Source organism: Crocodylus porosus, unplaced genomic scaffold (genome assembly GCF_001723895.1).
Source record: "Crocodylus porosus isolate Cpor-Errol unplaced genomic scaffold, CroPor_comp1, whole genome shotgun sequence".
Taxonomy (NCBI): domain Eukaryota; kingdom Metazoa; phylum Chordata; order Crocodylia; family Crocodylidae; genus Crocodylus; species Crocodylus porosus.
The window spans coordinates 26,301,456-26,314,837 of record NW_017728948.1 but is presented as its reverse complement, the minus strand read 5'-3'; the positions used below and the strand labels follow the sequence as shown (position 1 = coordinate 26,314,837).

Here is a 13,382-nt window from a genome sequence, read left to right as displayed (position 1 = left end):
CAATATTTAAATGTTGATATAAGTTTCAAAATCAAAAGATCTAACTTAACTGTTAATAACCCAAAACTCAGTGTGGTCCAAATTCCAAATACTTCATAAAAATATAAGAGTGGGTTGAGGGCAGAACCATATTTCAGAGGAAAGCTTATTTTCATTTCATTCATATTTGTTATGTTGAAATAGTAGATACCTGCAATTGATTCTCGTTTTTCCTGCAACACATTTTTATGCTGATTTGCAATATTATGTGTTGTAATAGAGAAGAGGATTAAGGAAAAGCTGAATAAATTAACTTTAAAGGATTTACTGCAATGGATTTAAAAAAGAATCCATTTACTAAATGTGTTATTCACTAGAATATCTTACTCAGATGCATAACATTTCTGTAATGTACTTAAGGGAACAGCGGTTGTATGGTAAGACTAGATTAATGTAATGTAACAGTAATTTAAAATTTATGTGTTTCATTAGGCAATAAAACACCTGTATCAAATTTGTCTGAAGAACTGGAATTCAAAACTGAGGTGAAAACTGAAGAGGTATTTCTGGTACTTTGAAAAATTGAGAATATAATTTTTATGGAGTTGGGCATGATTTGTGGGGGGGTTGTTTTTTTTTTTCTTATGACCTATTTTAACAGAATAGTATTTGAATCTTCAAAATTTTTTGAGGGACACTAAGAAAATATTTAATTGCAGCTTTTTCCATGACTGAACTCATGTCCTTTCCATGTTGCAGCTCCAAAACCTATCACCTGTATCAATAATGTAACTCCTTCACACCTGGCTATGTAACATTCAAGTTTATCTCTCTTTTTCCTAATATTGGAGTTGTATTATAAATATGCTGATTTTGGTAAATAGTTTTGTGAAAATATTTTTGCATGTATAAAACCTACAGTCCCTAACATTCATTCATTATTTTGATATATTGGCCACAGGCAGTTGATACTCGTTTTCTCTGCACCACCACCTTTTTATTCTGATCTGCAAAATCACCTGTTGTAAGAGAAGATTAAGGGAAAACTGAATGAGTTCACTTCAGCTTTAAAGGCAGAGAAAAGGACTCTATATGCTGCAGCAAGTCGCATTCTGATAACTACTTTAGAAATCTTATTATAGATTAAAGATAAAGAGTTGAGGTGTATGATAAAATCCCTTCAGATGCCTTTACTTAGAATAAGCCTTAGAAGCTGCATTGGGCTTTGGAATTTCTTTTGGGCTCTTTGTGATGCATTAATCTATTTTGATTTAACAATGAAGTGTTGACTGTGGTATTAGGAGCTAATACTGCAAATATGCTATATCAGTATTTGATTGGACTGCTGATTGAATTGGAAGCTTTAAAATGTTACATGAAAGTTTTTTGCTGAGGATGAGGCAAAGCTTGTTACTTTGTATGTAAAGTGTTCTTTTATGTTGGTTTGAAATATTTTTGTTTCTTCTGACTGTTTTTAGGCATGTGAATTTAAAGGTTCAACAAGAGAAGAACCATGTGAGGATCCACTTGCTAAAGAGTGTCAAAAAGGTTATTTTTATAATGACAGCATTTTTTTTTTTTATTTTGTAAGATTTGACTACTATCCCTTAGTCCCTTCACACATTCAGTGCTTAGGGATCTCTGTAAATTGCACTGCAGGTGCCCCCTTCCTCCCCACCAGCAGCAAGTCCTTTTTTGTTTTTCATTTTGCTGCTTGTTTACTCTCTCCCCACCTTGATTGGTGGAGCAGCCCACCATTTACTGCTGATCACCAGGGAAGTGAAAACCATGACTAATGCCACTGTTTTCGCTTCCCTGGCTATCAGCAGCAAATAGCGTGGGCAGTGTGGCCCCTTCTCCATTCAGGGACAGGGGTCACAAGTGGTGAAATGAAAAACATTAAAGGAGCCGCTGTGGGGGCCACTTCTAGCACGATTTACAGAGATCCCCACCAATGCTTTAATGTAGATTATGCATAAGGTGCAAAAGAGTAAAACCCAAGCAACAGCATTTTCCCCTGAAGAAATAACATATTTCAGTGAACAGAGCTTATAAATAATTAAGATCCTGCCCTCTGCAGAAAGCAGGTGATCAATGTCTGTAGGTCACTACAGAGCCTGCTATAAAGATGGGACACTGACTGCTTTCCCTTTATATAATCTTTTCTTTTTTTGTCAATTCCAGTATAGTGTCTAATAAAATAGATTGTTGCCTGTGAAAGCTCATGCCTCTCTGACCTGCTTAGTGTCTGTGAACTGCCACCCTGCCCTAACTTCTGCCTTGACTGTCTGCTGCTGTAGAACAAAACTTTTAAGGGTGTTTAGGTGCCTAACTCCCATTCGTGTCCATGCAAGTTAGGTGCAAAATCTGTGCTGTAGCGAACAAGAACCAGAATACTGGGGGTAGAGTCAGGGTGCCAGCAAGCCAGCAAAGGTAGTCAGGATTAAGGTTCAAATTGTAGAAGGCAGACTGAAGAGCCCTGCATTAATATGGCTGAGAGAACTGCAGTCTCTGAAGGCTGGCTACAGAAAACTCAACTGTTAGGGCAAGAAAGTTTTTATTAGCCTACAAGGCCTAAGCAGACTGCTTTTAGTATAAAAGTATAGACCCCCCAAGAGAGGAAGATAAAAGTGCTGAGCATTCTGAGAGAGAATTGTATGCCACAACAACTTTAGGCCTGCTCTGAACCCTCCCCTGCAACACAGTAGAGTAAATATGTTGAGGTATGGGTTGGAACCGGATTACTTTGATACTGCCATAGTTAGCTTGTTCCATGGTTTCATATTAAATAGAAGTAACCTTTGTAAAAGAAGAAATGAGAGCAACATAATACAGTAAAATCCCTGATATCTGGCATGAATGAGGGGGGGTGCTGGTAATGTAAAAAAAAAGGGTTTCCACCCAGATGCAGGGTAGGGGGGTGATGGTGGCTGCCCGCAGAGCAGGGGTCAGGTGGGTGACAGCACAGCATGGTGGGTGGTGGTGGCTGCGTGCTAGCTTCCCGCCTCCCCTCCCCCCACATCCAGCCGGCTGGAAGTTCTGGTTACTAGAAATGCAGTTAGTAAAACCCCAGATAACGGATTTTACTGCATCACACAAATGCAAATAGTTGTACACTTGAAATTTGTTTTGGAGTTAGCACAGGTGCCTCTGAAATAGCTTAAGGCAGTTATTTTAGAGCTCATTTCTGCTTCTCCTTTGTCTCCATTCCCTTTTCAATTTTCATTTCATGAAAAAAGATTGCAATCCGCTTGCAATTTAAAAAACTGTTTTAAGTACTCAAAGTCAACAAAGGATTGTTATAATGTTTAATGGCAGTTGCATAAAAAACAGAAACTTTCTGATAGATTGCTACTTAATCCTTAAACTTAATTTTTTTCCTAGTGTTGTATCAGGTCCTTTCCAGGGATGTCATAAATAGCTATATTTCTAACTTGGCTGAATTATAGAGCCTTGCTAATACTGGCTTCACAGAAAGATTTCATTTATCTTTTCTGCTAGTCAGAGGATGATGAAATTTACCTTTCCATCATAGCTTGAAGAACATTTCTAAGTTAAATTACCATCTCTGGCACTAAAGGTTGAGTTATTTTTAGGACTTCCTAACCCATTGGAAATCTCTCTTAATCAAAATGTTTCTCTGCTCAGTTAATTCCTTCCCAAAAGCACAGTAATGCTAAATTTTAAAAAATTGGGTAAGTCAGTTGTAAAGAAACTTAGTTAGATTTTTCAGAGAAAGGGATGAAGGTCATTGTTAAAGACTTCCTTTTACAATCTAGAAGGAAATGAAGGCATAAGGCATATGATAGGAGACAGTCCATGTTAAAGGCAGCTGTTCTTGCAAGGCAATTGTGCAATATTTGGACATACAGAATGAAGGTTTGAATTGTCTTTATTGTGGCAGGAAAAACTTGTATACTGAGCAAAATACATATGCTTCCATTGGACTTAGAAAAAAAGCTCTTGACAGAAGATCTGATTTAGTTTTTATATTTTTCATATTATTGTGAAATTTTAACTAGAATTGGGGAATCTGTTTTTCTGGATGGTAACTAATGTACAAAGTAACTAATAGTAACGAATTTCCGCTTTCAATATGTTAAGTAATGTGACGGTCTTTGCTAAACCCTTAAAAGAATGGGTTGATTATTTTGACTATTGTCTGCTTTTCTTTTTTTTGTTTTTTTCAAAATGTTAAAAAAAATGAAATCGTTGATATGGAGTGGGCCTATCGATCCCAATTCCTGTAAGGGCCATATCATCGTAATTGCAGACCTGCTATGCTTTGGAGATGCTTCCAAAGGTCTAACTGCGTGGTATGGGTTAATATTTTGGTATAATTGTCATAGCGATACAGAGTAATGTTGACCAAAAGTTAATCTTTTTCCTCGAGTAGGATGGGAGAATCACTGCTGTTCTAATGGATGATTGCATTTTATGAAACACTTAAAAGTTAGGTGTACTTCTAAAATTCTACATTAGGAGATCTGTAGATTGTGCCCCCCATGCATAATATAGGGATATAATTTTAGATTCATTTCTAAGAGCATCAAATCCAATAGTCACTCTTAAAGATGTAAAATTTCTAACTAACTTCTTGACGGCAAATAAGGAAATAAATAATGCATAATAAGTATTTACCAAAAATGGTTTTAAACCTTAATCATGTCCTGCAAGCCTGTTTTCTTCAGCGCAGTGAGTCCAAAACTGCAATCAGATCAGGCCTCAGCCATCCAGATATAATACTTAAGAATTAAAACTAGTGGATTTAATTGCCAAAGAAATCTATAAAATGTTTAACAAAAGAATCCCTTTGTCCTGTAAATCATGTTAGATTTGACATACATTCAAAAATCTAATTCTGTGTTGCTCTGAATAGAAGTTTTTTCCCCACCCCCAAATCCCTTTACAATGTTTACTCTAGTTCAACATGCATAAAAGGCAGCTGTTTAAAAGACAAATGTGTGTTCTGTCACAGATGCAAGAATTTGGTAGTACAAGAGTCAAGGGAATGTAAACACATTGTTGTTTCAGTGGCCAGGATCTAACTGTTCAATTGACAGTCTTTTAAGAATTGAAAGACACTGTTTTGCAACAGTGCTGTCACACTGAAAGAGTTTACGTAGGTTTTAGAATCTGTAACTTTTTTTTTTTTTAAACAGAATAACCATGCTACCACAGATAATTAATTGAAACAGAACTCCAGCTTTATTTAATCATAAATGCAGAGTAGGGAACTTTAATTACTGGGAATGATTAGTTGAAAACTTTTAATGTGAAAGTAAAAAATTGCAGCTTTGTGGACCAGATTTTCAAAAGGGCATAGCAGCCACAGGTTGGAACAACAACTTCTTTTAGATACCTGTATTGGATGATGGAACTGTCAAAGGTGTTGAAGACCCAGCAATATATGGGGGGGGGTTCCCCTTCTTATATGTTTTGGAGGGGGAACGAAAGCGTAAAATTAACTTTGACCCATTGTGTAACTTTGGTAATCACTTCTAGGCCATATCTTAAGCATTACATTCATAGTACTGCATATGTCCTTGTAGTGCTGGAACAAGTGAGTATAGAGCCATTCAAAATAGTACCTCTTTTATAAAGGAATTTCTCAGTTTTGTAGCACTATGTGTAGCTATACCGATTGAGGGAGAGCAGCTGACTTCCTGGTAGCAGCAAAATGTCAGGGAGCCCTGCTGAGACCCTGCTGCTACCCCTGCCACCACTTCAAGAACCCTGGCTCTTTCCAGGGCTCTTAAATCAGCAGCAGTTATTTCCACAGGGGCAGCCTGTCATAGCATTGCTTTGGCTCTGGCCACAGTGGCTGCATACCTGCCCAGCTCCTTCTTCAATCAGTGGAGCCAGGCAAGCACAACTGTGTCACTGCCACTGTGGCCAGCAAAGCCCTGGCAGCATCCTTAGTGGTGGTGGTGGTGGTAAGGTACAAACCCCTAGTCATCTGCTCTGAGTGCTAAGCTGTTTTTCTATCCTTAGTATATAATGTGAATAACATTATTTGAAATATGTTCTGGGATCATATGAGATGAAGTTTTACTGAACCTAATGCTGTACGTTTATCCCATGATCAGGCTTTTTGATTTTAAACAAATTGGCTAAAAACCTGACCTCTGTGCTTGCCACCCCCTCTTCTCCCCATCCCCTCCCTCCCCAATTCCTATGAAAGTAAGGGGACTTAAAGGGTCCTCAGTTGTACCTATGAATATCTAACTTATCTGTAACCGTAAAATAATTCTAAACTACCCTACCTCTTTAGAAGCACAAATCATGTTTTGTTTAATATCTTAAGAGGAAATTGTTCAGCTACTTCTAATGCACAAAGTTGCGCATAGATGGTAAAGTAACTTCGGGTCACCTTGGGGAGACCACACTAAGCTCCCATTGGGCTTTTTGATTTGCATACGATGGGTTCATTTCTCTTTGTTTTTAATAGATCTGCTACAAGATAATACTGCTTTGGAGAAGGATTCTAAAGATGTAAGATCTTACTTATTTTCTCTGCTTTCTTGTTCTTAATTTTATATTAAGCACCTGGTTGAAGGAAAATTTTATTTTTACTGTGTGTAGAACATCTATATAAGGAGATATAACACACTTCAAGTTCATGCAGAATCTTCTATCTTCAACTTTACAGACTAACTGTCCTTCACAGTATCTTGGCTTCTATGTCTTCATTGACCTAGAGTTTTGCTTTTGTATTCTGAGTCTTTCTCCTCAATCCACTGAGTATTGAGCACTAGATGCAAGCTCACTCTACCTTCCATAAGAGTACACTGCTCTCTAACATGAATTTTTCTAGTCTTTTTTTGAATCTGGCTTTACCACTGGCTTTACCACTGGCTTTACCATCTGCCTTTACCACTTCCCATGGCAAGGAATTCCATGAGTTAACTATACACTGCATAAAAAAGGACTTTTTCTTGTTAGTTTTAAACCTGTCTTTTTATTAATTTCAGTGGGTGCCCCATAGTTTTAGTATTCTGGTGAGTAATAGTTCCCTGTTCACTCTGTCTATACTTTTGATGATTTTATAGACTTCTGTTATACCCTGCTCAGCCCTTTCCTTTCCAAACTAAAACATTCTAGGCTTTTTAGTTTGTCCTGGTATGGCAACTGCTCCATACTCCTGATCATTTTGGTTGCCTTTCTCTGTACCTTTTCCAATTCTGCTGCATCCTTTTTAAGTTTGAAGATGAGCACTGCACACAATATGCAAGTGCATCATAGATTTTGTATAACATCATGGTAATGTTCTGTGTTTTATTTTCAATTTCCCTTCTTAATGATGCTCAACATTTTGAAGACTTTTTTTTAGTTGCCAGTACACACAGAGCTGATGTTTTTAGAAAACTGTCTAAATTACTCAGAAGTGTCTATCTTAAGTCATAACAGCTAGTTCAGAACCCAGCACTGAGTACATATATTTGAGGTTCTTTCCCCAGGTGCATTACCTTGTACTTGTTGATGCTGAAGTTGACATCGTGCCATTTTTTGCTTACCTCACTTAGCTTGTGAGATCTTTCTACAGTTTCTGTCAGCTTGGGATTTGACTACCTTGAATAATTTGCTATCATTTGCAAACTTGAGAAATTTCACTGTGCACCCCCATTTCCAGATCATTGATGAAAATATTAAATAAAACTGGGCCCAGCACAGATCCCTCTGGGACCCCACTTTTGACCTCTGGCCATCCTGAAAAGTGATCATTTACTCCTACCCTTTCCTTCCTATCTTTTTAATCAGCTCTCAATCCATGAAAGAAATTTCCCTCCAGTCCTATAGCCATACAGTTTGTTTTGGTTTTATTTTTGATTTTTTTAAGCCTTTGGTAAGGGACCTTGTCAAAACCTTTTGGAAAGTGCAAATATTATTATATAATATGTCAACTAGACATATTAACTTTGTTCACACGCTTGTTAATACCCTCAGAAAATTCCAGCTGATTGGCAGGACTTCATTTTAAAAGAGCTGTGCTGGTTCTTCCTCCCGATCAATCATATTTGTACATGTGACTGATTTTATTCTCTATTATAGATTCTACCAACTTGCCAGGGATGGAAGTGAGATTCACTGGTCTAGTTCCCAGGATCACCTTTAGTGCCCTTTTAGAACATGGGTGTTACGTTGACAACCCACCATTCCTCTGGCACAGAGGCCGTGTATAGCAGTAGGTTACACACTATTGCCCGCAGTTCTGTAATTTCAGCTTAGAGTTACTTCAGAACTCTTAGTTGAATGCCATCTGGTTTTGGTGACTTAGTAATATTTAACTTATCAATTTGTTCTAAAACTTCTTCCGTTGCCACTTCAATGTGGTCCAGCTCTTCAGACCTATCTGCTAGGAAGGATTGTTCTGTCGTGGAAATTTCTCCAGTGTCTTTCATGGGGAAAACCAACACAAATAATTTAATTTAGCTTCTCTGCTATGTCCTTATGTCTGCATGCATTTTTTAATACCATGGTCATCTGGTAGTTCCACCAATTCTCACACAGGCTTCCTGCTTCTAATGTATTTAAAAAATGTTACTGACTTTAGGAAGTTTTGCTAGATGCCCCTCAATCTTTTTTGGCTTGCCTTAATTTGGTTTTACTCTTGACCTGCCAGAATTTGTGAGCTCTTTCCTGTTTTCCTTATTTAGGCATACCTTCCATTATTTTTGAAGGATGCCTTTTTTGCCTTGAATGGCCTTCCTAACTCTGCTATTAAACCTTGTAGGGATTTTTGGACCACTTGGTGCCCTTCTTGATTTGTTGTATACACTTTTTCTGAGTCTCGTAATATGGTATTTTTAAACAGATTCTAAGCTGCCTACAAGCCATTTATGCTTTTGACTGCTCCTTTTAATTTTTTTCTTACCGACTTCGGCACTTTTGTGTACTTTCCCTTCCTAAAGTTGCATATTGGTGTGGTGGATTTTTTTTGGCTTATTCCCTCTCACTAGCATGTTGAATGTGATTTTATTATGGCTGCTATTGCAGAGTGGCTCACCAACAGACACCTCTTGAGCTAGGTCCTGTATGTTGCATGGGATTAGGTCTAGAATTGCTTCTTCTGTTGTGAGTTCCAAGATGAGTTGTTCATATCAAGCAGTCATTTATCACATCCAGAAATTTTATTTCCACATCTTGCCCTGATGAGGCAGGTTACCCAGGTTGTGTGAGGATAATTGAAGTCCCATTGCTTTTGTTCCATTTCAGTGGCTTCTCTAATCTCCTTCAGCATTTCATATTTGCCTTCACTTCCTTATCAGGTGGTCAGTAGTACAATCATAATATTATATTCTTTTTATTCAAATACAGAATTTCTACATGCAGGGACTGTATGGTAGTTTTCCTTTCAGATATGATTTTTATGCTGTTACTGTCTACACTCTCTGTAGTACCCAATGCTTGTTATATAACAAAGTAACAAACCCAGATAATGTAAATTAAAGGAACAAGATTAACATCTATACATTTACCTAGTTTCAACTTTTGGAATCATTTAACATTTGCCTATCAGTTTACCACTTCAACTTTTCTGCAAGAATTCTCTATTATATAACATGATTGTTTACTACATTTCTGGTTCTACTAGAATGGAAACTTTCAATTTTTACCCATGCACATTTGTCCCTTTCATACAAAGTTGTTAATATATGTTATTGCTGTTAGCTTTGAAAAGGCTGTATGTTAACTGTTCCTTTATTACCTTAAAGATAATATGCTCAGTGGACATCCTGAAAATACTAATAGTTAAACTGTAGACCTAAAGTGGTCTTACATGATGATGCTTTATGTAGTATTGGTATATGAACTTTCGAAACGCGTGAATTTGTGGGTTGATTTTACTTATTCTTTCTATTGCTTATTGTATTATGTCACTAGCCATTAACAGTTCTTTTTTACTTTAATGAATAGAAATAAGTACAAAACTTATTTTGCATTTTATTTCAAAATTAGGTGGAAAACTCTGGTATGCAAACAGCTGAACATAACTACAAAGAAAAAACATCTAAGCTTTTGGAAACCACCGATAAAGGAAGTGGTAGGTACAAATACTGTAAGAGAGCAGTTCTAGCAAAATTTGTGTCAATTTTGCTTTAGAGAAAAGATGATATAGAATTTCTAACAGTGTCAAAATATCGTGTTTTAAAACCAGCAGAAAGAAATGCTTAATTTTTTTTTCTTTTTTAAAGCCAGCTCTTGTTTTGAATTTTACACTTACATATACAATAAAATGTCTAATTTGAAATTAAATATTTTGATCAGCCTAAAACCTGTTACTTTTTTGGAATTTTGTTTTTAGGGCGAGTTTCTCAATTTTCAGATTTCATTTTTAGTTAGAAGAAAATCAAACATCAGAATCCTTCATAAAACTGAATTTCTTCTTTCGGCACCAATCTGCTGTTCGCACACCTAGCTAAAACTTTAAATGAAGTTCTTTGGTAGATGAAATAACTTTTCTCAGAGATAACTGCATTACTAAGCCTAATGTGCTAAAACTCCCTTTTCATAAAAGGATATCTCTTATGTTTGGATTCTCTTGGATAGTAGAACTTTGTTTTGATTCTTAATATTAAAGTTTTGGTTTATCTACTTTCCCAAATAGCTCTAAATCAAAATCTTCTCTACAAAGAGTAATGTACATAATAAAGAGAGTAGGTTCTTGTATGTTTTCATGCCCAAGTGATTTACTGAAACTTGTTCATTACAGTGAGCTTTCATAAGATTATAGGAAAGTAGGGCTGGAGGAGACCTCACAAGATCGTCTAGTCTAGCCTCTGCTCAAGGCTGGATTTTCCCTGACTGAACCATCCCAGCTAGGTCTCTGTCTAGCCTGTTCTTGAACATTTCCAGAGATGGAGATACCAAAACTTCTCTAGGTAACCTGTTCCAGTGCTTGACTACCCCCATAGAAGGTTCCTCGTAATCTCCAACCTAAACTTCCTCTGCTGCAGGTTGAAACCATTGCTTCTAGTTCTCTCTCTCTATAGTCACAGAGAAAAGCCCATCTCCTCCTTCTCTAGCCCTTCAAGATGCTTGAAAAACTGTTACACAATTCCCCCTCGGTCTTCTCTTCTCCAAGCTAAATAACCCTAGGCCCCTGTTCTAACTTACAGGGGGAGGTGGAGAACAGCTCCACTTCAGAGTTGATCAAGCAGAGGAGTCTGCCTGCAGCCTCTGTCTCCTAGACCAAGTTTTCCCCTCTCCTCCCAGCTCTGGAGCTGTCTGCAGGAAAGAGGGAGCGAGCTGCAGGCTGGGGTTTGCTTGGCCTGAGCTGAAGGGGAAGAGGGAGGGGCCTGGGGGGCTCCAATCCACCAGCCCCTCCCTCTAGCTCAGGCCAGGCAAATCCTAGCCTGCAGCTTGCTCCCCCTGCCTTCTCCCTCTTCCCTTCCTGCAGACAGCTTGAGGGGAGGCATGGAACTGGGCTGATGCAGTTGTGTGAAGGATTGACCCTAGGGAACAGAAGTTCCCTAAAGCACTCCACGTTTAAGCACCTTCATCTTATCCCTCATTAGATGAGGGTTAATTTGTTGTGTGATTGACCACTTTTAAAATACCCTGCAGCCATGCATGTATGTCATGGCACGGCATTAGATCACTTCCACAAGCCCAACTGGACAACTTCTGTATGCACCCTAGTTCCTTCAGCCTTTCCTCATAAACCTTGTCAGATCATTTTGTTGCTCTGCGCTGGACTTTTTCCAGTCTGTCTGTGTCCTTTGTGAAAGTGTAGGGCCCAAAACAGGATGCAGTACTCCAGGCGAGGCCTCACCAGTGCTGATTTTTGAGCAGAGGAATCACTTCTACTGATTTGTAAGTGACACTCCCATTAATACAGCCCAGGATGATGTTGGCTGTTTTGCAGCTAGAGAATACTGTTGGCTCCTATTCAGCTTATGATGTAGTGCAGTGGTTTTCAACCTGTGGTCCATAGACTCTTGAGGGTTTCCAGACTGTCTAAGGGGTCTGTTAAAGATGACTGTGATCAATCAAAAGTATGTGAATACCCACACAATTCAAAGAGGTCCATACCTTTTGAAATGTTTTGGGCATCTGCAAATGAAAAACAGTTGAAAACCACTAGTCTCATGGGAATCTCATCCAGAGCCTTCTCTGCCAAACTGATTCTTACCCACTCATTTCTCAGTCTGCATTTCTGCATAGTTTATTCTGTCCCAAGTGCAAGACTTTAGACTTGTCCTTATTGTATCTTATCTGATTGATTGCAGGCCATTTCTCCAGTTTACCTAGGTTCTGGATCTTAGCCCTGCCCTACAGAGGGTCTGCAACTCCACCCAACTTGGTGTCATCAACAGATTTGCTATGAATGTACTCAATCCCATCATCTTGATTTAGTAATAAAAAGGTTGAATAACAACAAATCCAAAACAGACCCCTAGCAAACCCCACTTGGTACTTTCTCCCAACTAGACATTGAGCCATTGATGAGCCAGCCACTTATATTATAGTACTTCCATTTAGTCTATATTTTCTTAGCTTGTTAATGAGACTGTGTTATGGAAGATGGTGTCAGAAACCTTACTACAGTCAAGGTATATCACATCCACAGAACCTGTCACCTCACTATTGAAAGAAATCAGATTGGTTAGGCATGATTTGCTCTTCATGAATCCATGCCGGCTGTTACTAGTCACATTGTTCTCCTTTAAATGCTTCACAGTAGATTCCTTGAGGATCTGCTCCATGATCTTTTCAGGTATTGAGGTCAGGCTGGCTGATTTGTAATTCCCCAAGTCCTCCTCATTCCTTTTTTAAGGATGGGTACTGTATTTGCCCTCTTCCAATTAGGATCTCACCTGACCTCCATGAGTTCTCAAAGACTGTAGCCAGTGGCTCTGAAATTCATAGATTTCATAGACGTTAGGGCTGGAAGGGACCTCGGGAGATCATCAAGTCCAGCCCCCTGCCTGAAGGGCAGGAAGTCAGCTGGGGTCATAGGATCCTAGCAAGCTAAGCATCCAATTTACTCTTGCAGGTATTCAGTGTAGGTGCTTGAACCACCTCCGATGGCAGGGTATTCCAGACCCTGGGGGCTAAGACAGTAAAGAAATTCTTCCTTATGTCCAGCCTGAAGTGGTCTTGCAGTAGTTTATAACAGTTTGACCTCGTCATCCCTTGGGGTGCTCTGGTGAGCAAATGGTCCCCCAGATACTGGTGGGTCACCCCTCATAAACTTATAGGTGGCCATCAGATCACCCCTGTGCCTGCGCTTTTCCAGGCTAAAGAGCCCCGTGGCTCTCAGCCTGTCATTGTAAGGTGTGTTTTCCTAACCTCAGATCATGTGCATGGCTCTCCTCTGGACTCTCTCAAGCTTCTCCACATCCTTTTTGAATTGTGGAGCCCAAAACTGGATGCAGTACTCCAGCTGCGGCCTCACC

The 13,382-nt window shown here is 38.7% G+C and overlaps 1 protein-coding gene across 1 annotated transcript in view; it reads left to right on the top strand.

The window, feature by feature from the left end:
* BOD1L1 (biorientation of chromosomes in cell division 1 like 1) overlaps positions 1 to 13,382 on the top strand; it is a gene marked incomplete at its 5' end in the record, with an annotated part of 58,860 nt that overhangs the window by 23,054 nt on the left and 22,424 nt on the right. The window contains 4 exons of the mRNA XM_019552571.1: positions 472 to 539; positions 1,458 to 1,527; positions 6,431 to 6,474; positions 9,940 to 10,024. Of these exons, the coding sequence (XP_019408116.1) occupies positions 472 to 539; positions 1,458 to 1,527; positions 6,431 to 6,474; positions 9,940 to 10,024 (267 nt within the window). The remainder of the gene's footprint in view (positions 1 to 471; positions 540 to 1,457; positions 1,528 to 6,430; positions 6,475 to 9,939; positions 10,025 to 13,382) is intronic.